Here is a 24,336-nt window from a genome sequence, read left to right on the forward strand (position 1 = left end):
AGGCCATACAGGAAATACTAATTCTTTATTTCACTCATTTCTTAGCAGCTTATCAATTGATTTATTGATAACAAATATCTTTAGGAACTAATAGTAGGTTTTTTAAAAAATTTTTTTTAAGGATTTATTTAATATTAAACAAATTTATATGGTTGCTCAATTCACAGTGACATTGGGCAGTTTACAACATTAAAAATGAATAGTATAAAACCCCTACCCTATCCACCATTTAATATGTTTTATTTTACTTTACTTTTCTCCAAGGCTGGTCCCAATCAGTTAATAGAGAGTGAGAGGTCCAGCTCCCAACCGTTCACTTGCACTGTTCTGCAGGATGAAGCTGTTAGCTGTTATCCCTGCAGCCTCCAGGCACCATGATTGAGCAGAGACAGCATCACTTGGGTCACCAGGTATACAGATGTAAAGCTGAGTTTCATCAGCATATTGATCTCTTAACCCATGTTGATGTATGATGATACATCACCATGGGTTAAGACAGGGGTCGGCAACCTAAAAAAGGAAAAGAGCCACTGGGAACCGGTTCCATCACAAATTAAAAAAAGTGGGAGCCGCATGCGTGTGTCCATGCACGCGCATGTGCAAAAAGTTTTTTTTGCGCATGCGCGGACGCACGCGGCTGCCATTTTTAAAAAAATGAGATGGAACCGGTTCCCGGTTGCCCGACGGTGACGGCCCATCTGCAAAGCTGCCGCTTTCGGCAGCTTTGCAGACGGGCCGCGGCAGCCTCCTCAAAGAGCGGCGCCCCTGCCCATTCCGGGAGGTGCGCGCGTACCTCCGCGCGAACGGGCAGCGGTGCCGCTCTTTGAGGAAGCTGCCACGGCCCGTCTGCGAAGCTGCCGCTTTCGGCAGCTTCGCAGACGGGCCGTGGCAGCTTCCTCAAAGAGCGGCGCCCCTGCCCATTCCGAGAGGTGCGCGCGCACCTCTCCGAACGACCGGAGTTGCGCGGGCACCTCCCCAAACCTTTGGGGAGGTGCGCGCGTACCTCCGTGTGAAGGGGCAGCGGCGCCGCTCTTTGAGGAAGCTGCCGCTGCCCATTCGCGCGGAAGTACGCGCGCACCTCCCCAAAGGTTTGGGGAGGTGCGCGCGCACCTCCGGTCGTTCGGAGAGATGGCGCAGCTCTCGGAATGGGCAGGGGCGCCGCTCTTTGAGGAAGCTGCTGCGGCCCGTCTGCGAAGCTGCCGCTTTCGGCAGCTTCGGAGACGGGCCGCGGCACCTTCCTGAAAGAGCGGCACCGCTGCCCATTCGCGCGGAGGTACGCGCGCACCTCCCCAAAGGTTTGGGGAGGTGCGCGCGCACCTCCGGTCATTCAGAGAGGTGCGCGCGCTCCTCTTGGAATGGGCAGGGGCGCCGCTCTTTGAGGAAGCTGCCACGGCCCGTCTGCGAAGCTGCCGAAAGCGGCAGCTTCGCAGACGGGCCGCAGCAGCTTCCTCAAAGAGCAGCACCGCTGCCCATTTGCGCGGAGGTACGCGCGCACCTCTGCCCATTCGGGGAGGTGCGCGCGCACCTCTCCAAATGGGCGGTGCCACTCTCCATTTGGAGAGGTGCGCGCACACCACTGCCCGTTGGAAGAGGTGCGCGCGCACCGGGCGGCTGGGAGCCGCAAGAGACGGCTCAAAGAGCCGCATGTTGCCGACCTGTGGGTTAAGAGATCAATATGCTGATGAAACTCAGCTTTACATCTGTATACCTGGGATAACAGATATCCTGGGAAGACTGAGTAGCTGAGTAGAAGACTGGAGCCTCAGGATCCAGGTTTTTATCATCCTTAGTTCTAGGCAGGATCGTGCTGTTCAGGCCCTGTTTGCAGCTTAGGAATTCTCCTGGACTCATGTCTCTGGATGGAAGAGCAGGAAGTGGGTGGGAATAGAAGAGTCTTTGCACCAGTCGTAGTTTTTCCTAGATCATGACTCTCTGTGCTCAGTCACTGAAGCCCTAGTCATCTCTTGCCTGGACTACTGCAATGTGCTCTACATGGGGCTACCTTGAAATCTATTTGGAAACAGCTGGTTCAAACTGCAGCAGCAAGTGCAGTCTTTGGGGCTAGATATCTTTTGTTATGGTTTTGTACTATATTCCTGTTGTTTTTTCTGTTTGTTTTATTGTTCTATTATTTTATTTTGTTTTATTTACATGTCTTTTCACCTAGAATAGCCCCACGGGGAGATAGATTGTCAATAAATTTAACAAATAAGTACAACCAATGCTGTTTCTGACTAGAAGGATAATCCATTTTATACAGGACGCTCTGAAATTGCCAAGTAATCACCTCTGTCACCTTCCCTAAGAAAGGAAGGTTAGAAACTGTTTTCTGTTTTCCTTTTAGTCCAACCCCTTGCCCGAGCAATCTTCCAGAAAGGGGGGGGGGCAGCCTATTTTCTAGAGCACTTAACATTAAGACAAGTAATGGATGTTACCTTATGAAAGAGAGATCCAACCCAGAGAAAGTTCCTGACAGAATAATTAATCAGTGGAACAGCCTGCTTTCAGAAGTTGTCCCATCACTGAATGTTTTTAAGAAATTGAACAGCCATTTGACCAGAATTATAGAGGATCCCCTGCTTTGGCAAAGGGTAAAGACAAAGACCTTCAAGTTTCCTTCCAATTCTGTTACTCTGTATTCTGAGATGTCAGAATTTTTGGTTTTATGGCTGTTATTGTTAACTGATCAGAATTGTATTCAAGATGGGTCACCATACAAATTGTTTACATAAATAATTATTTATGCAAATTGTTTAAATAAAATCAGTATGTTAAATCAATATGTAAGTGCCTGATCAGATATGTAGATTTTGGCAGATAGAGGTGCATAAATAATCATTTCTATTAGGAAAATAGAAAACATTATCAGCTTGGATACCCTGAGGGTTCTGAATGTGAAATAAAACATTCCACAGATTAGGACAGTGCGGGGCATTTTATTCTGCATGTTCTACCATAGAGAATGGTAACTTACATGCAAGCCTAGTGGTGTGATAATTTATGCTAAGTGTTATTTGCTGATTATTGTCTAAAATATGTGCCAATAGAGTAATATTGCAACCTAATTGCAAGCAATGTAAGTGATAGTTAAATAGAAACTAGCATACTTTTGCAGCCTGGACATTGTTTAACATTTATTTTAAAAAGTCATTACCTTGGCTAAAGTTAAATGTAGCAAATAATTCTTTTGTAGATTCAGTAACAGGTAATATTTAATGTCTTTCCCCTCATTGACTGTATTTCTGGGGTCATGGACTGAATAATATGGGAACAAAAGCTTACTTTAAGTTTCCATTGTTCCTTGGTAGAACAATAGAAACAGTTTGAGTTTTGTTTTGCCATAACATAGAATATTCGAAACTTCTAAAAGAACATTTTGAAGGGGACCATTTTTTTTCTATCTCAGAACAGCCCATTCCCCCCTATTATATGCATATCAGATTTGTTTTGGTTGGTTGAGATACAGAGCTCTTGCTTCATTCTGTAATACTAAAAGAGATATATTCAATGGTGCATCTTTTTTTAACAGTGAAAGCAAGTTGAATACATTGGTGCAGAAACTTCATGACTTCTTGGCTCACTCATCAGAAGAATCGGAGGACGCAAATTCTCCTCCAAGATTATCTATGAGTAAAAATACAGGTAAAACTCATCATTGTAAAGCTGTTAAGATTTGTAGTTTTTGTAATATATATTTTCTGACATCACACAGAATTATATAGCTAGGAAATACTGTTGGAACATGACAGTTATTGCTGTTTTGTTTTAATAAATATAGTAAACTTATAACTAAAAAAACTATATGGGAAAGAGGAAATGTTTCTGACTAATTTTATTGGTATTTCCATTGTTTCTTTGAATTTCATAATGTGCTGCATTGTTTTTCTGCCAATTTTATTTTCAACTATTTTTGCTTATGTCAATTTCTTCTTTCTTCTTTGTTTATTTTCTTACTACTTTTATTTGTGTGAAGCAAAAATCAAAATTTTTGGCAGCTTATATAGAAAAATACAACCACAACAACTATGCAAACCTTGAAAGTAGAAAGCACTCCGAAATAGTTCAGAAATTTATAAAAAACTAATAAAGTAAGAACTAGTTTGATCTTCACAGCATCAGCAGCATGAAAGAAATAGCTGCAGAGGATGTAGAATTGGAATTCTGGCACTTCAGTAGATTTGGAGAACTATATGTCTATTTCACATACTGTAGCAGTGAATTTTTTAATTAATATTACTACCCAGCTGTCAATCTCAACAACTTTGTTGGTATGGATCAAAATATGGGTTACTTCTATGTGGGCATTGGTTTCTCATACACTGCATGTCCAGTGTATTTAATTTTCTTTTTAAAAGTATAGCAGCTGTTTTAAAACTCATATCTAAAAGAGGGTAGTACAGAAGGGGAAACATTTTTGTTTCATGCTAGTAAAAAATCCTAGATCAGCCAAAAAGTTTAGATCATGTTGCAACAATATATAATCATATTGGTTGTCCTTGGTGAGTTTCTTGCAGACATTTCATTACCAAACTAGGTAACACCATTAGTGCTAGAAGGGAGTGGGGTTATAGTCTTTACAGTCTTTACACTATGTATTGTACATGAGGGCTTTTCAACCGATGGTTCGCATACCACTGGTGATACTTTGGTACCTGGCAGGTGGTACGCAACCATCCTAGAGAAGTGGTAGCAGGGTGGAGAGGAATGAGCTGAAGCAGTGACAGCACCGCACAAGCCTGAGGGAGAGACAGCTGGAGCTACAGGGCTGTCAGGGCTCAGCAGAAGCGCCAGGACCAGCGCAGGGCTCCAGCTGATTGGCACTTCTGGAAGCTGGAGGTGCACTGAAGAGAAGAGGAGGAGGGGGGAGAGAGGAGAGGGTATAAAAGGAGGTTTTGGCGAGAAAGGGCCAGCAAGGGGCTGCCCCCGCCTCGCCCCCTGGACATGTGAAGAGGCAGCAAGCGCCCAGGATCCCTGTTGACCATCTCTGCTGACTACTGAGAAAGAAAAAAGGTAAGTGAAGTGCTTCCCTTTCCTCCAGGACACCAGCACTCGCCGTCTTCTCCATGCACCCCCAGGGGGCAGGGCAGAGATGGGGGGGCTCGCTTGCTCCAGGGCTGCCCCGCAGATCTAAGGCTGAGCTCGTTCTGGCTTTGGTGACCCCCACCAGTAGATGAGTGCCATGCCTGCTCGCTGACCTAGCCTCACACCCAGCAGGCTTCCGTTTCACCGGGACCGCCCCTGCCTGCGTGGGATATTGACGGCTGGCGGCAGCATAGCCACTGGCAGCACTGGCTGTCTCTCCCCCTCCCATCATCCCTTCCTGAACGCAGAGGAAGGAAGGAAGCAAGGAGTTAGTAAAGGAACTGGCTTCTGAGCGCTTCTCAGGTTTATTTTTTTTAACTTCCAGATGCTCCAGGCAGGAGGCTTCCCATTTTGACCTCTCCACCATCATTGGCTCTGTGTCTGAAGGGCCTCTGCATGGCTCTCAGCTCACCTGTCCCAGACCCGTGCACATGTTTGTGTGTGTGTGTCAGCACCCACCTTAACCTACTTCTTAAGAAAGTAGAACTCTTGGAGACAGGGTTTTCCAAGCAGAAACCTTTACTAAGAAATAGAAGATAGCAGGCATAATAGACAGGATCTGAGGGATTCCCTTACATCTCGATAATTTTAACAGTCACTCATGCGCTCGTGACCTCCCGGTTAGACTACTGCAACACTCTCTACATGGGGCTGCCCTTGAGGACCACTCGGAGGCTTCAGCTGGTGCAGAATGCGGCCGCGCGAGTTGTGATGGGAGTCTGCTGATACTCCCGTGTGTAACACCTCTTCTCCACGAGCTGCATTGGCTTCCAGTTACCCTCCGGGTGAGATTCAAGGTACTGGTGATGACCTATAAAACCTTAAATGGCCTGGGTACAGACTATCTAAGGGAACACCTGCTGCCCGCATCAACTTCCCATTGTCCTGTGCGCTCCCATAGGGAGGGCCTCCTTAGGGGGCCGCCGGTCAGGGAATGCCGGCGGGTGATCCCCAGAGGGAGGGCATTCTCTGTGGGCGTGCCTGCCCTTTGGAATGATTTACCTGTGGAACTCCGGACTGCCCCCGACCTGCACTCGTTTCACCGGGACCTGAAAACCTGGCTTTTCTATCTATCTGGCCTGGACTGAGGGGGTTTTTAGTTTTAAGTTTTTAACATTGTTTTATTGTTGGGCTATTATTAATTTTATTCTTTTTTATTCTATTTTTATCTTAATTTTATATTGTCTTTTAAATATTGCCCTGTAAACCGCCCTGAGTCCTTCAGGAATAGGGCGGTATAGAAAACTAAATAAATAAATAAAATAAATAAATAAATTTTAAAGTGCCCCCAAGCAAACTCCACCCCACAGTTCATTCAGTCAGTTCCAGATCAGCCAATCTCCAGGTGGTAAATCCATTGTGGGAAAGGAAAGGTAACAATCTGTTTGCAGCACAATCATTTTCATAGCTCCTCACACCTCCTTTGGAGAAATAAACCAGATCCGGTAAGTTCAGAGAGAATGCCTAGTATAGAAAGCAATTTGTTACATTGTAATGGATAGCAGACAGACAGAATAAACAAAAGGGTACATTTATGGAGGAAGTGAAAACAATAAAGCCCATAAGCCTGTCCCCTCTCCCCCTTGGGAATGGCAAAATCCAGGGAAATCCAGGGGAAAATGAGATTTGGTTTTAGCACAGAGGAGATAGTTAGAAATGAAATATAAATGGATTCTGACATCCTACCCCCTTAAAAATAGGAGAAATTCACCTGTAGAGGAAACAAAAATATAGGTGTTAGCCTGGTTTGTTGGGATATTCTGTATGAAACTTCTTTAGCAGCTTCAGTGCTCTGATGTGACGTTTATGGACCCACTCGTTTTCTGAGGAGGGAAGGTGTTTCCAAGCTACTAAGTATTGAATTGCTCTGTGATACTTTCTAGAATCTAGGATTTCTTTTACCTCGAAATGTTGTTCTCCTTCAACCATGATTGGAGCTGGTGGTGGGGGATTTTTGGCCATAAGGGGGACTGTTGTTCCCTTTTCAGCAAACTGCAGTGAAAAATTGGGTGTATTTGCCTAAGTTTTTTGGGTAGTTCTAATTCTACTGTTACTGGGTTTATGATTCTTTTAATTGGAAAAGATCCTATATATTTTGGTTTTTTACAGGGCTGTAGGGATTTTAGGTATTTTGTAGATAAATATACCATTTCTCCAACACTGAATGGTGTGGGTTTGACTCTCTTTTTATCTGCTTGTGCTTTGTATGCTTGCCTAGCTTCGTCTAAAGCTTTCCTAACGATTAGCCAGGTGCTTTGCAATTGTGCCATCCATTCTTTCAGCGATGGGATTTCCAGTTTGGTTGGGATTAGTTCTGGCATAGGGTTGAAAGTTTGACTGGTGGCTATTTGAAAAGGAGTGTAGCCTGTGGTAGAGTGGACTGTGTTATTGTAAGCAACTTCTGCGAAAGGGAGTAGGTCCGTCCAATTTGTTTGCTGGAAATTATTAAAGCATTTTAAGTATTGCTCAGGTACTGAGTTTGAGCGTTCCAATTCACCATTCCCTGTGAGTGGTTACTAAGAGGGATAAAAATTCCTTCCAAATTTTTGATGTAAATTGCACTCCCATCCTGATCCCCATCTGCGGGTGGGGGGTGGGCTGCTGAGGTGGTAGCTACGGGTTCAGCGGATGTCCCCAGTGCTACAGTTTCTGGATTCCCTCCACTGTCTCCAGCTGCAGCTCCGGGGCTCAGGTTTCTCCTCCCTTAGAGAGCTGAGGGTTTTTTTTCAATAGCTTTCTCTAGGATCCAGTCTGACTGTGGTGCATAACTCCCATCCTCTTCGCTAACCTGCAGGGATTTCTCCATCTCTTGCTTCCATTCAGGTTGGTGGCTGCCCTGTCTCAGGGTCACTTTTCTCGATACCTTTCCCCACTCGCTTTTCCTTCCAACGCCCATCGACCACCGAGGTTTGTGGTTGTGCGTCTCCACCACCGCTTCCTCTGAGGAATATTATGCTTCAGTTCCCGATAGCTGGTGGATCTCAGTCGGGGGGAAAGCTCCCTTTCCATAGGGCTTTCGCCCTTCCCTACCTCATCATTTGACATTGTAGTTTTTGCAAAGTCCCCCGGTAAGGTTCTTCCAGGTTAACTATTAATGCAGATCCTGTCTAATGTCGGCACCCGCCTCAACCCACTTCTTAAGAACGTAGAACTCTTGGAGACAGGGTTTTCCAAGCAGGAACTTTTACTAAGAAATAGGAGATAGCAGGCATAATAGACAGGGTCTGAGGGATTCCCTTACAGATTGATATTTTTAAAGTGTCCCCAAGCAAAACCCCACCCCACAGTTCATTCGATCAGATCCGGATCAGCCAATCTCCAGGTGGTAAGTCCATCGTGGGAAAGGAAAGGTAACAGTCCATTTGCCACAGGATCAATTTGTTACATTGTAATGGATAGCAGACAAGCGGAATAAACAAAAGGGTACATTTATGGAGGAAGTGAAAACAATAAAGCCCACATGCCTGTCCCCTCTCCCCCTTGGGAATGGCAGAATCCAAGGGAAGATGAGATTTGGTTTTAGCATAGAGGAGATTGTTAGAAATGAAATATAAATGTATTCTGACAGTGTGTTTGTAAGCGTGGACAGGCGGGGGTCTCCTTGCAGCCACTCGCTATGACATTGGGGAGGAAAAGAACGGGAGAGGTAAGAAGCTGCGATGGGAGCTTCTTGCAGCCATCCATGGGGCTGGGGGCAGGAGCATGATGCGATCAGCAGCACTTTGAGAAAAATAAACAAGTATTCCAAAAAACCAGCTTTCATTAGTTTGAGCCTGCCATCGCAGAAGGTCTCTGTTGAGGGTGCGGGGCTGCAAGGGGTGAGACTGACCACGCACACACACACACACACACACACACACACACACACACACACACACGGGTCTGGGAGAGGTGAGCTGAGAGCCAAGCAGAGGCAATGACAGGGGGAGGGGTCAAAATGTGAAGCCTGTTGTCACCTCTGCCCAGAGCCTTTGGCAGTTTTTTTAAAAAAACAACAGGGGAGGGAGGGAGAGGCAATTTGGTTGGAAGTTCAAAGGAGAAAGCAATTCTGTGTTCTGTTTTGTCACAGAAAGAACTTTGCTGGCAATCCAAGTTAACATTGGTATTCTTGAATTGTGAGCTCTTAGGAAACTATCGCTTCCTTGTGTGTTGCTAACAGCCATTTCCAGTGGGGAAAACATGACAAAGCAGAGTGGGAAAAATACCTTCCTTTGATATATTTCCAGTCGGAATTAGATCAAGGCAAGGTCCCTGCAACAGAGCCCTTTTAAGGATTATGTATTAATAGAAAAGCAAGCCCCTTCATGGATTACTGCCTTGTCGTAGTGAAGGGGCTTGTGTAATTCAATGAAGGTATAAGCTATGCTGTGCAGGGCCACCCAAGACGGAAAGGTCATAGCAGAGAGTTCTGACAAAAGGTGATCCACTGGAGAAGGAAATGGCAACCCACTCCAGTATCTTTGCCATGAAAACCCCATGGACAGTACCAAAAGGCAAAATATGACGCTGGAAGATGAGCCCCTCAGGTCGGAAGGCGTCCAGTATGCTACTGGGGAAGAGCAGAGGGCTAGTACTAGTAGCGCCAGAAAGAATGAAGCGACTGGGCCAAAGCCGAGAGGACGCTCAGCTGTGGATGTATCTGGTGGTAAAGGGAAAGTCCGATGCTGTAAAGATTTATTTTCCATAGGAACCTGGAATGTAAGATCCATGAATCAAGGAAAGCTGGACATGGTCAAACAAGAGATGACAACACTGAACATCGACACCTTAGGAATCAGCGAACTAAAATGGACAGGAATGGGTGAATTTAATTCAGATGACCGTCAGGTGTACTACTACGGGCAAGAATCCCTCAGAAGAAATGGAGTAGCCTTATAGTCAATAAAACAGTAGGAAAAGCAATACTGGGATACAATCCCCAAAATGACAGAATGATCTCAGTTCGAATCCAAGGCAAACCATTCAATATCACAGTTGTCCAAGTCTATGCCCCAACCACCGATGCTGAAGAGGATGAAATTGACCGGTTCTATGAAGCCCTATAGCACCTTATAGAACTAACACCAAAAAATGATGTGCTTATCGTCGTGGGGGATTGGAATGCTAAAGCAGGTCAAGAAGCAACAGTGAGAACTGGGCACGGAACCACTGATTGGTTCAAAATTGGGAAAGGAGTCCGGCAAGGCTGTATACTGTCGCCCTGCCTGTTTAACTTATATGCAGAGCACATCATGAGAAAGGCAGGGCTAGATGCATCAAAAGTTGGAATTAAGATTGCTGGGAGAAATAACAACCTGAGATATGCAGATGATACCACTCTAATGGCAGAAAGTGAAGAAGAACTAAAGAACCTCTTGTTGCGGATGAAGAAGGAGAGTGCAAAAGTTGGCTTGAAACTTAACATTAAGAAAACCAAGATCATGGCATCCGGCCCTCTCAATTCTTGGCAAATAGATGGGGAAGAAATGGAGGTAGTGACAGATTTTATTTTCCTGGGCTCCACGATCACGGCAGATGGGGACTGGAAGCCAAGAAATTAAAAGACACTTGCTCCTTGGGAGGAAAGCCATGGCAAATCTACACAGCACACTAAAAAGCAGAGACATCACCCTGTCAACAAAAGTGCGTATAGTCAAGGCTATGGTCTTTCCATTTGCAATGTATGGCAGTGAAAGTTGGACCATAAGAAAGGCTGGCTGCCAAAGAATTGAGGCCTTTGAACTCTGGTGCTGGAGAAGACTCCTGCGAGTCCCTTGGACTGCAAGGCGATCAAACCAGTCAGTCCTAGAGGAGATCAACCCTGACTGCTCTTTAGAAGGCCAGATCCTGAAGTTGAAACTCAAATACTTTGGCCACCTGATAAGAAGGAAGGACTCACTGGAGAAGAGCCTAATGCTGGGAAAGGTGGAGGGCAAGAGAAGAAGGGGACGACAGAGAATGAGGTGGCTGGTTGGAGTCACTGAAGCAGTAGGCATGAGCTTAAATGGACTCCAGAAGATGGTAGAGGACAGGAAGGCCTGGAGGAACGTTGTCCATGGGGTCGCGATGGGTCGGACACGACTTCGCAGCTAACAACAACAGAAAAGCAAGTAAGCTACCTCTGTTCCTAAACACTAAAGATGTTGCACATAAAAAAACGGACGAGCTCTGATCAACTATCAATATAAAAGTGGCGGGGAGATGACATTGCCATAGGTGTATACTATAGGCCACCCAACCAAACGGAGGAAATAGATGAACCTTTTGCTAGTCAGCTAACTAAGGTATGTAGGAAGCACATCACAATAGTAATGGGGGACTTTAACTATCCTGACATCAACTGGGAGGCAAACTGCACCAAGTGGAATATCTAACAGATTCCTGACAAACCTAGCAGACCACTTTGTCTCCCAAAAAGTAGAGAAGGGAACTAGTGGAGTAGCCATTTTGGATCTAATTCTCACTAACAGATGAAATGATAAAAGGTGTTGAAGTCATAGGAAGCTTGGGAGGAAGTGATAATACAATATTGGAATTCAACATTATGGAAGCACAAGCAATAGAACACAGTCAAACTAGAGTCTTGGACTTTAAGAGAGCTAATTTCAATAAACTTAGAGAGAGCTTGGGAAGGATTCCATGGATGAGAATCCTCAAGGGGAAAACAACTCAAAAAGCTTGGGAAATTTTGAAAAGTGAGATAATAAAAGCCCAGTCTAGCACAATACCAACAAAGAGGAAAAATAACAGTGCTCAAAAGAAACCAGCATGGCTGCATAAAGAATTCTCTGATAAATTGAAAGATAAAAAGGACAAGTATAGAAAGTGGAAAGAGGGGCACATAACTAAGTCAGAATATCAGCAAATAGCCCGTGCCTGCAAAGATGAAGTGAGAAAAGCTAAGGCTCAAAATGAAGTAAGGCTTGCAACGAAAGTAAAAAACTAACAAAAAAAGCTACTTTCAACATGTAAAAAACAAGAAAAAAGTTAAAGAAATGATTGGTCCATTAGTGCGTGAAAGTGGCAAGAAGATGACAAGCATTATCTTTATCTTAACTGATAAAGATTTTCTCAAAAATTAATTACATTTAAAAATTTAACTTTTATTTTTTCCATATGAACCACCTCAGCATTTCTTAAGGAATAGATAAAACAGTGGAAAAAAGAAGAGCAAGAGTAAAGAAATATAAAAAATAGCATGCTACTTAAAATATATATCCCGCAGCTCATATATGATCTTCCAAACTGAGCCGTGAGTCCAGGAGGACGCCCAAGTTGCGGGCCCTATCTACGGGGGATAACACCTCACCCCCCATAGTTAACGATGGAATAGACTGGTTAATCCGAGATGCTGGTATGCACAGCCACTCAGTTTTATATATTTGTTTCCAAGCTTTCTTATTCTTTTTAACCGTAATTAAAAATATGTTTAATCTGTAAGTATTCCATTTAATACATCTAGTCATCTAGTCCTTTAACTCTTATTCAAAACATTTTTATTTATTATACTTTTCTTAAATTCAATCACATTTAAATATCTAAAACATTTCCTTTAAGATCTTTTCTATTTTTTAAACCATATTCAAACAAATGTTTCTTTTTTAAGTATACTGGTAAATCCCATCATTATTTTCTTGATTTTCACTTTGGTCTTTTTCCTTTGCCCAGTATCTTTGCCCAGTATCTATCTCATGCGCTCGTGACCTCCCGTTTAGACTACTGCAACACTCAATACATGGGGCTGCCCTTGAGGACCACTCGGAGGCTTCAACTGGTACAAAATGCAGCTGCGCGAGTTGTGATGGGAGTTTCCCGTTACTCCCATGTAACACCTCTGCTCCGCGAGCTGCATTGGCTTCCAGTTGCCCTCCGGGTGAGATTCAAGGTGCTGGTGATGACCTATAAAGCCCTATATGGCTTGGGTCCAGGATATTTGAGGGAACACCTGCTGCCGGCATCAAGCTCCCTTCGTCCTGTGCACTCCCACAGGGAGGGTCTTCTCAGGGTGCTGCCGGTCAAAGAATGCCGGCGGATGACACCCAGGGGGAGGGCCTTCTCTGTGGGGGTGCCTGCCCTCTGGAACCAGCTGCCTGTGGAGCTTAGGACTGCCCCCGACCTTCGATCATTCCGCCGAGACCTGAAGACCTGGCTCTTCGAGCTTTCCGGCTCAGGCTGAGTTTTAATTGGGTTTTAACTGGGGTTTTACATGTTGCAGGGACTTAGTTTAATCTTTTTTAAATTGGTCTTAATTTTTGTATTAATGTTTTAAAAATTATACCCTGTAAACCGCCCTGAGTCCTTCGGGAAAGGGCGGTATATAAATTCAATTAATTAATTAATTAATCGATGTATTTTGCTGAGTTCAAAGGTTTTTCCATATGTTCATAAATGTACTGTAGTTATAAAAAGTAAATCAGATGAAGTGTCTTTGTACAGGGCTTCTGCCTTTTCATGTTTGTTGAATATCTTTTTCTTTCCGCTTCTCTTATCATATTCTTTCTCTCTGATGTTCCTGACATTTCTAGAGTCCATTTTATCCACTCTTGTCCTCAGATTTATTTTGTAGTCTTAAGGGATAAGTTGTTTTTTCCAGTTCTTGTGAATTTTTTTCCATTAGGATTAAATCATGTTTCCTTGTTTTGTTAAGTTCCATTTTTAAGTCTCTATTCTCAATTTTGTATCCATTTATCTCTTTTATCTGCTCCTTCTCTGTTGTTGTTTTCTGGGGGTTTTTTTGGAAATAGATATATTTATATTTTCAAAGTTATTTTGGATTTCTTTGTGGTTTAAAATCATTGTTGTTTGAAGTAGTTTGAGTATACTATATATCTCCTGTGGAGTATTTCTTTTCTTGATATGTTCTTTCTACATGTCTCTGATCTGTGATGGCCAATTTGAGTTTTTCTCTTCTCTTCTTTTCTCTGCAAATAGCTTTAGAGTCCTGATTAAATAGATATTTGTAATCCAAATAGTTCAAAAAAGATTTTTTTTCCTGAAATTTATAATTCTCTCTTTATCTACAGCCCAGATTGTCTTTGTTTTTAAAGCTTTGAAGGTCACAGATTAGCGTTTCACAGATTTTGCCAAGTCTTATATTAAAGTCATAGCTGTCATAGTCTTCATCCACCACTAGGTGTCACCATTAGTTTTTCAATTTCCAAAATGAACAATTGTCTTTAGAATGAGAGTCATAACCATTCAACAATTTTAGATTTATCCAGATTTAAGTTTTAAATTTCAGGTTTTATATTTATTTCATTTCCATATATTTTGATCCTCCATAAAAATATTAATTTGCTGCTTCTGTTAATATAAAGATGGAGCAGAAATCCCCCTCCTTCCCTTTCAAAGGTATTTTGCTACTTGGGGATCTTTTCCAGGAAATTAAATATAGAATAGAAAAGAGAAGATGAAATTCTTCACCCAGTTTCAAGCACATTGTTCACAATTGTGCTGGTTAGTGCTTTTGGACTTCGGTTGCAAGTAGCTTGGGGTGGTCGATGAAGTACGGCTAGCCTTTCTCCTGTCAGGTTAGAAGGCTTTCCCCAAGTCAAATGGAACGACTGCCGCCATTCCAAAATTGCCGGAGCACCCTTCTTTCTTTGCCCCCTGTCCAGGGTGACTTAGACCCATTTAGGGTGCCCTGGCAGGGTGAAATTAGCCACGGGGATGCAGAGAAGCCACAAGCTCGCTACCGCGCAAAACTGGAAGTCTCTGATCAGGCACTTTTTGATAAAGTTATGTGATTATCCATTTTATTGGAAGAACCAGCAGTCGCAGACAAAATACAGGAGTCATCTAAAACATACAGTGTAAGGACTGTAACAGACACTATTGTAGGACAAAGAGGCAGAAGACTGGTGCAGTGCATCCATGAACACCAACTAGCAGACAGAAGACATAAATAAAACTCCAATTTCACAATACATAGACAGACTTGACCATAGTTTCAACTGGGAAACTGTGAACATCCTAAATCAAGCCAAGTCCCAAAAACCCAGAAAATTCCTGGAGATTTGGCACTGATTGGCCATCAACAGGTACCTAGTGCTAAAAATCATCTGTACCATTCAAAAGAGTCAGTCAGAAAGTCCAAAAGGAAACCAGAAGACCAGAACACCAGCTCATTAACAAACACCTACTGTATATGTGTAGAGATTAACACCAAGATTAATACTAGCCCAACAATCTAAGAAGTAAACAACTGTAACCAAAGAACTACCAAGGCAGACAAACAAGCCAACAGTAAACAACAGCGTAATCAAGAAACTACTAAGAACACACCCACCAACACTGACAGGGCAAGCCACTGGAATATAAAAATAAGAGCAAATCCCACTCCCTTCTAGCACTGATGATGTTACTTAGTTTGGTAATGAAATGTCTGCAAGAAAGCTCAAGAGAGGAGAGCATCAAGGACCCTACAACCCTGAGTTACAACTATTTTCTTCTGTTAGTAATCATGTTAGTTGTACTACAGTTTGATTCTGTGCCCCTCCCCCCGCCCCTCCAAAACCACCTAGTGGGGTGTTAGATGGTGGTTAGTACAAGGCTGGTGTTCCTTGCATGGCTTTATACAACCCTCCCCCCTCCAAATCAACATGGTGTAATAGTGAATAACCTTATAAATATAAGGTCATTTGAGTATTTTGAACAATTATTACAGTTTTTTAAATGTTATGACATGTTTGTATGTTTTTTGTAGATTGTGACAAAATGCCTGGAAATCTTCCAGCCCCAGTGGAAAACAACAAGGAAGAGGTAAGAATAGAAGGTAGTAATTGTATTGATGATGATGATGATGATGATAATAATAATAATAATAATAATAATAATAATAATAATAATAATAATAAGATGATGATGATGATGATAACAATAAAAATACTACTACATAGGAAATTATTCGATAGTTCAGATCTTTCAGATTACTTTTATTGAATATGTGCAAATTGCTCTGAATTTGAGTTATTTTGAATCCCAAATACCTCTTTTAAATTTTAAACACTCTATTCTAAGCACCAAACAGCTCACCTTAAATGCAAAACAGACTTTTTGTCCATCTTTGTTTTTAGGCATGAAACACTTGTAAATGATTGAAGGGAGACATTTCAAATGTTAAACATTGTGCAACCCTATTTATTACTATTGTGTTTGTAATTTAAATCTGGTATGAACATATTTTGTAGTAATACTATATTTGGAAATAGGATGAATGTCTGCCTTAAACCTATAATCGAGTATTTAAAAACGACTAAGAGCAAAAATATGAAAAATTGCACCATCAGTTTTCAGGTCACTTGGTAGCCTTCAAAAGTTTAGGAAGGGATTGTTATTGTGAGAAGTGAAAAGCAATTCTTCTGAGTAGTCTAATATATGTATACTAGAGTCTCTTTCCAATCAAGCTGTCTTTGAACTCCTGATGACTTTGTGGACACAACCATGTAATTTGTTTGGCACCACTATGGACATGGTTTGCCATGTTCTTGTTCAGAGTTGTTTTTTCAACTTCCCAGTCTAGTCTAGTTGCCCTTACATAACTAACCAGGCTTGATCTTGCTTAGCTCCCAACTCCAGAAAAAGAAGTGCTTCTTTTTGGTTTGTGTGCTTGCATTTCTTTCTCTCTTTCTCTCCATAATCTATATTTCTATATACCTATATATCTGTCTTTCTTTATATTTAAATACAACTACATGAATAAATTTGCAAAGATAGCAAAACATGTTTTTCCTAGTATTTTTCTTTTCCACAAGTGCAATTCAGAGCCAGTGCATTTGTGACAAAGGTAGTGAATAAGAAGCTACTTTCAAATAAGAGTCAGTCTAGAGCAGGGGTCAGCAACCTGAAACAGTGAAAGAGCCACTCGGAACCGGTTCCCTCACAAAAGGAAAAACTGGGAGCCGCAAAAAATGTGTGCACATGCGCGTACATGCGCATGCGCAGAAAAGGGTTTGACTGAAGAGTGGAGCCAAGGCAAGATATGCACCTACCCTGCATATTTGAATTGATTGGTTGAAATTTTTTAGTCCCACTTTTTTTTTTCTTTTTTCTTTGGACTGCACATGGCAGAGGACTGGGAGCCGCAGGAGACGTCTGAAAGAGCCGCATGCGGCTCCGGAGCCATGGGTTGCAGACCTGTGGTCTAGAGACTATGACTGGATTATATAACACAAGATAATTTCAGTTATTAAATTAACAGATTTTCTGAGTCTACAGTCCAAGTGGCTAGCAAAACAAGTTAGGCTTGTTCAACACTTTGAGCCATAAAAAACCCTCTAACTGGGCTAAGCATGTTGTGGGCATGCATTTTCTGTATCTTTCAACTGATTTGGCTAAGCTGTGACTTGATGTCACAGAAGTGAGAGTATGTCTGTGTCAGATTCACTGCTGATCATTCTCTAGGTATGATGGAATACAATTTCTTTTATTCCTCTGTTATCTGGGGAAAGCACCAGTTTTGTATTGCACTTATTTCTTAAATTTCTATTCTACCTTTAAATCAGGAGTCCAAGGAGATATTGTGTAATGTTCCTTCCTTTTATTTTATTGCTACCACAAAAACTCTGTGAGGTAGGTTGAGTTGAAAGAGAGTGGTCCTGTAGCTGAGGGTGGACTGGAACCTCGGCCTTCCCATTTGGACTCCAATACCATAACTATAGTATGCTGCTATCTCATGTTCAAGAAGACTGTCTCTTTGAGATCTGCCCCATCTATGTAGCAGTACAAAATTGTTATTTTCTACATGCAGTACACATTTCCAATTTTGAGGGGTTACCAAGGACTTTAGTAGCCTAAGAATCTGTATCTTGCTAGGCATAGAGTGCAGAGACATTCAAGGGAGTCATAATAGCAGTTAGGCACTCCCCTTCCATACCTCAAATATACATTTCTTGTGGGTTCACTCTACACCATGCTTTTCAGCCACTTGATGTGCGAAACTATTCTAGCTGACTGTGGATATAAGTTCTACATGTAGTCCTTGCAGAATGTCTACTCTTTCAGTAACCAATATTTGAAATTATGATAGTATTGAATGAGGGGTACTTACGATGGAATTCTCAGTTGTGTCTGTTGCAGCATCTTGCAGTCCCATGACCACCATTTGTGACTTCCACTGCCAGCTTCTGATAAGCAGAATCAATGGGAAAGCTGGCAGGTGGTAATACATGGTGATGCTGCAACTGCATGGAATTTGCCTAAAGAGAGTGGAGTGCTTGATCTGCCATCCTAAGTTAGGGTGATCACATAACATTGTTCTTTATGTCTGCATCACTCAGTGACCAAAATCCCCATCCACTGGGGGACTGCTAATATTTGGTTTGTTGATATATTCTTGTGAAAGATTTAGTTTGACACAAAAGTCTTTTTCATTCTAACTGAAACCAGATTGATTCTTTTCAATAATTTTACCCACCGTTTTTGCTTATTTTATACAGTGATTCTAGTAATATCCAGCATATAAATTAGGCACATTTATTTATTATTTATAAATATTTTTGCCTGCTCAAGGCAAATATTTACTTACACATATTTTTGCCTTTCCAAGTTTTTTTTAACACATCCAGTAATTGGAGTATACATTTATGTAGTAATGAATTAGTATATTTGTAGCTAAACTTTTTATGATGTCTTAAGGATTGAAATACAGAAGTAATTTGCATTCAAAATAATGTCTGAGATGACTTGCACAGACAGAGGAATAATGCTCTTTTGATTCTCTATAAGAGGTTTGCATTTTTTCATTTACAGGGTAGTAGCTCTTCTGAAAGATCCAAATCATTAGGATCATCACGCTCCAAAAGGTCAGTTGGTGTGTTTTTAAATTTTTAATTTGCCTGTTCTCTGAATTGATTGACTATAAAAATTTATAATTATGCTCAGAGGTGATTTAACAGAAATATTATGGGGCGCTTGATGGAGTATATTTTTTGTACTTTTTAAAATAATTCATAATATTAATTTACCCATTGAATACAAATATTCTCAGATCTGAAATCCAGTTGCACAGAATTGACAATATGGAATTATATATCCATTATAATTCTTTTAGTTGATTGTTTAAATTCTTCATAAATTGTGTTAGATTTGCATAAAAATATAATTTCAGGCTGTAATTCTATGCAAAATTGGAGTTTGCTAAAGTTTTGTAATTTTGTTAAATTATGTACACATGACATAACATTTGTCTTTGCTGCTCATTCAGAAAACCCACAGTTGTAACAAAATATGTTGGTTCAGATGAAGAACAAACTTTAGATGAAACCATGACTCAAGATATTTCAAATGAAAACTCGGAAAATGAAGTTGATATGAAAAGTTTGCCAAAAGGTAATTAATCTGTTAGTTCAGAAGTACTGTTAATATTAGAATATTTTCTTAGTCACTGAATAAGCTTCCCTATTTTTTCAATTCTCTTCCATTTTGAAAATGCTGGCTGCTACTGATAAAAATAATGGATTCCTGTTCAAGTAGCAGTAGTTAATTTCAGGATATAAAGAAGTGGGGATAAGCAGTTCATTAATTTAAATGTATATTACAACAGATTGTATACAAATGTAACATAAATTAAAGTTTTGGAGGAATTAAAAGAATATATTTGTAACATCTGTTTTTAACTTTTTAAAAATGCCCCAATTAAGCAAACAGGATTAAGTAAGCAAGAGTGATTGGGTGATTCAGGTGTGGGCCCCAGTGCGGTGGGAAGCAGGCCCAAGGCCTGTGGGGTTCCAGTTGGTGGTGGCGGGATGGATTGGGATAGGCGAGGTATTTCAGTGTCGGTAACTTCAAACTAAATCATCAATAGCTTTTTTGGGGGGGGGAGGGCCTGCTGTAACTTTGAATGGTCGCTAAGCAACCAATTACGTTGAAGATCATCTATACCAGAGGTCTCCAACCTGTCCGGCTTTGCAGACTGGTGGGGGAGGGGAGAAAGGATGATTCCATGCGAGCCACTTGCACAATTGGGGATATGCACACTCTCATGGCGTTTCCATGGCCAGGTTCCAAGCGGCTCACTGCCTGGTACTAGGTCATGGCTGGGGGGGGGGTTGGGGACCCCTGACCTATACTCCTGCCACTTATTTTTCCCAACAATAACCTATGAGAGAGGTTGGTCTGAGGGAAAGTGATTTGATAGATATGATCAGAATAGCAAACAAATTAAAGGCACATAACTGATAAATTGAAAGACAATCTACCATTTGGGAAGCTAAAGCTAAAGAATTTTAATCAGATAAATCCGCAAGTACCTGTATTAGGAAGATAATACATAGATAATCTATATGTGGAAATGATTAAATAGTACATCTGTATAGAAAAAACAGTTTAGTAGGAGAGTTGTAACAGTGGGGAATATGTAGATTTAATGTACATTCAGTTAGATAATTTAATACTATTAAAAGGAATTTAAAATACCTTTTTTAAAAAGTGAGTGGTATGATTTTTTTAGTATAATCTATCATAAGTATCCTTTTATAGTGCCCACTGTGCTCGCATTGGCAGAGTTAATAGATTTCTCTTGACTCTGATAATTGCACTCCACTCCTGGTGGGTGATTGATGTATTCTTATTAAATAACCAATACCCGTTTTGAAGGCAGTTGCAACAGTTTTATTTATAGCCTTAGCTTACAAAAACTGTTTGGTGCATTGTATATGTATATTGATAATTTTATAAGGTTTTCTTTTTTATATATGTATGTACTGTTAATACTTGCATTAATGGTGTGCTGCATTTTAAAATTCTGTCATTTTGTCTGTGGATCATATATAAGTAAATCATAATATAACTGTAATGTTGTTATACTGAAGTATAGAAACACTGGATGTTGCAGATCATAAATGTATATTGCACTATATTTGAGTACCTCTGTCTAAATCATGTATTATCACATTTATTAGTGAACTATATAATCCATATATTAATGTCAGTATTTTATCACAAATATATAACGCTAATTATTATCTAATACCATACTACAATGAAATTATTTGTGCTGTGTATTAGTGTGAATGTATACATGAGAAAGATGAAGTACGTGAAACTCATTCAAAGCAGGCCAAAAAGGCGGAAAGGTTTACCCAGGAATATTTCAGTGCATGCTGCATATGGGAAAAATCAGTTATTATCTTATAATCAGTAGATATGATTCCCAGAATGTGGATGAGAAATTGGCACCTGGCTTCCGGTTTGCGCACGTGGCACTGGTGGATGTGCCAGGAGAAGCTCCTCCCCCCCCCGCCGTCAGGTCTTTCTTCCTCCAAGGACCCTGCAAAGGGTTAAAAGTTACCCGTGAGGAGGCGCACTCTGCAATCGCGGAAGGGCGGCAGCCCTCCATTTGATCCAGAGTTACTCCTCTGGCCCGAAGAAGAAGAGATCCCTACTGAAAGCCAAAATCACTATCAAGTACAACGAAGCAATCTGGAGGATTTGGGTGAGACCTTACCCTTCTAGCAACTTTATTTGTACCTCTGAAATTTTTGGGCCACTAAAAAGTTTCATTGCTTATTTCTACGGGGACCTACTACCCTATTTACTACTAAAAATGAATTAATTGGATAAAAGACTTACATTAGTCTGCAAAAGGATTGTACATGCTATTGAGGACATCTTGTGGCGAAACTTGGTATAGCAGGAAAACCTTTTTTTTACTCTGAATTCTGGCTCTAACAGATTTGTCCTTGACATTATCTTTAAAGATAAAAATTGGGAATACCTGGCACTTAAAACAATCTTTAGGAATAGTGGAGCTGGACATTTATTGACTTTTATTAAAATAGCCTCCACTAAAGGCCTACCTGTAAAATACTAAAGAAATGGAAGAATATATTCCACCACTTGACTATAAACTCATACTTGTTACAATTTTGGAAATGACTGCAGAAATAAAAGCCAGACTTATGACAAATCTGACAGCACAAAGTCACCAAATGAGACTGTTACTTCAATTGATGAACTGACAATCCAAAAACAAACAGAAGCAGAGGATGAGGAATTTAACAACAAAATAAGAGAAGTACAACAAGTACAATCTACTAAGAGCCTTGATGCCCAAACTTTGATTTCAACTATAAAACCTACTATCCAACAAGCAACAGAAGCTGAAGAAAGCAATACTAAGATGGAGGATGCCAAAGTTCTTCAAATACAGTACACCAAGAATTCAACCAACCAAACAATAACTACAACACCAGACATGACCTCTTACCTAAGCCAGATGGATTTGAAAGAAGAAGAAGACCACATTGAATTAATGACAATTGCACTACGCCAAGCATGGAGATTGGAACGAAAATTTAATGACTACAAAGGGGTCACTATGAAAAATTGATAACTGGATGGTCTCCCTAGATTCAAACAACGTGCATAGGAAGAAAGGGAGACACATTTGAGAAGCTAAAGGCAATGATATGGAAGCTGCCTGGCACAAGAAGAAAGCTAGAATTAGATTTAAAATAAAATTCTGTTGTAAGTGTTGGGACTTGCAATAATAAAGCTTAAATTTTTCTCTCAACGGGCCAAGGAGAACTGTTAAAAGATATAAACTGAGTCTATATTTAGGATTTTTTTTTGCCCAAGATGGTGGCGACCATGGGTGGTGTTTTTTGAGCTCCGCGGTGAGCCAATACAATGGATGGCTGGGGGGCTCACCAAAACCCAGCCGAGGTACATACTCGGAGTGGGGGTGCAGGAACAACAAGCTAGCACCGTTTTGCGGTGTGGAGCCTTCCCCCCCCAGAGCAGAGCAGCGGCAGTGGCTGGGCGGCTTGTGGTCTGCCACTGATCAGCTGGCGCCCGGAATCAGCTGTTGGGTGCCGTTACCGGCTTCAATCGATCTCTTACTTTTGGCTTGCCTCGGGCGTTGGACTGGAGTGGCTTCGGCAGCCTAGAAGTCTTCTGCGGTGCCTGAGATTAATCGGAGGGCACCGTTCGCAGCCGCGTGGATCCCTCTACCCCTGACTGCTACTCTGGCCTTTCGACCTGGTATTCCTGTCTGGACAGTGGTTGGATGATCTGGGAGGGGGTTCACCGGTCATTGTTCCCCTGTCATGGTCCGACCATTATCTCCTGCGGCTGGTCTTCCGTTATGCCACCCCCCGCCGCTGGGCTGCAGAGCCGACCAGATGGTTCCGCCCCAGGTGCCTAATGGACCCAGAACGGTTCCAGATGGCGCTTGGGTCTATACACATCGCCCTCACTCACAGCCCAGTTGATGCCTTGGTTGATGCCTGGGAAAGGGCGGCTACTGAGGCACTCAACTGTGTTGTACCCTTGCGACCCCTGACCCGGCGCAGATCTCGCTGGGCTCCATGGTTTTCTGTGGAGCTCGGGGAGATGAAGCGTCGGAGACGGTGTCTAGAGAGCGGTTGGAGGTCCAGCCGTTCCGAATCTGACCGATTGCAGTTAAGAACCTTTATAAGGTCTAATCTTGCTGTGATGAGGACGGCGAAGTCTAATTACTTCACCGCCCTCATCGTGTCCGCAGATAATCGCCCGGCCGCCCTGTTTAGGGTGACCCGCTCCCTCCTTAATCAGGAGGTGAGGGAGGAGCCCTTGCAGGGGCAGGCCGAGGAGTCATCATCTGACGGACAAAATTGCTCAGATCCGGGCCAGTTTGGACTCTAACTGGGCAGAGTCTGACATGGAGGAATCGGACAGTCTTGAGCATGTTATCTGGACTGAGTTCGATCCTGTTTCCCCTGATGATGTTGACAGGATTATGGGGAGGCTGAGCTCCACCACGTGTTTATTGGACCCGTGCCCCTCCTGGCTGGTTTATGCGGCTCGGGAGGGGACACGAGGCTGGCTCCAGGCAGTGATAACTGCTTCTTTGAGTGAGGGTAGTTTTCCCGCCGCCTTGAAGGAAATGGTGGTGAGGCCTCTCCTCAAGAAGCCTGCCCTGGACCCGGCTGTTTTAAACAACTATTGTCCGGTCTCCAACCTTCGCTTTCTTGCGAAGGTTGTTGAGAGCGTGGTGGCGCATCAGCTCCCTTTGTTCCTGGAGGTAGCTGATTATCTGGACCCGTACCAATCGGGCTTCAGGCCTGGGTACAGCACGGAGACGGCATTGGTCGCGCTGGTGAATGATCTCTGGAGGGCTCGGGACAGGGGTTGCTCCTCTGTCCTAGTTCTATTAGATCTCTCAGCGGCTTTTGATACCATCGACCATGGTATCCTATTGTGGCGTCTCGGGGGAGGCACTGTTTTGCAGTGGTTCTCCTTTCTCCTGGGCCGCTCGCAATTGGTGTTGACGGGAGGGCAGAGGTTTGCCCCAAG

General features: G+C 42.3%; 1 protein-coding gene across 4 annotated transcripts in view; it reads left to right on the plus strand.

The window, feature by feature from the left end:
• Nucleotides 1-24,336, plus strand: part of ATRX (ATRX chromatin remodeler) — a 119,753-nt gene that overhangs the window by 6,551 nt on the left and 88,866 nt on the right. For 3 of the 4 annotated variants that reach the window (XM_083372297.1, XM_083372296.1, XM_083372298.1), the window contains exons 2-5: nt 3,530-3,642; nt 15,767-15,822; nt 18,811-18,863; nt 19,265-19,389. In XM_083372297.1, coding sequence (XP_083228423.1) covers nt 3,530-3,642; nt 15,767-15,822; nt 18,811-18,863; nt 19,265-19,389 — 347 coding nt within the window. Of the gene's footprint in view, nt 1-3,529; nt 3,643-4,887; nt 5,011-15,766; nt 15,823-18,810; nt 18,864-19,264; nt 19,390-24,336 lie in introns of those variants that run through there. The other variant, XM_083372299.1, reaches the window with a different exon arrangement.

Source organism: Vipera ursinii (genome assembly GCF_947247035.1).
Source record: "Vipera ursinii genome assembly, chromosome: 12".
Lineage (NCBI taxonomy): Eukaryota > Metazoa > Chordata > Lepidosauria > Squamata > Viperidae > Vipera > Vipera ursinii.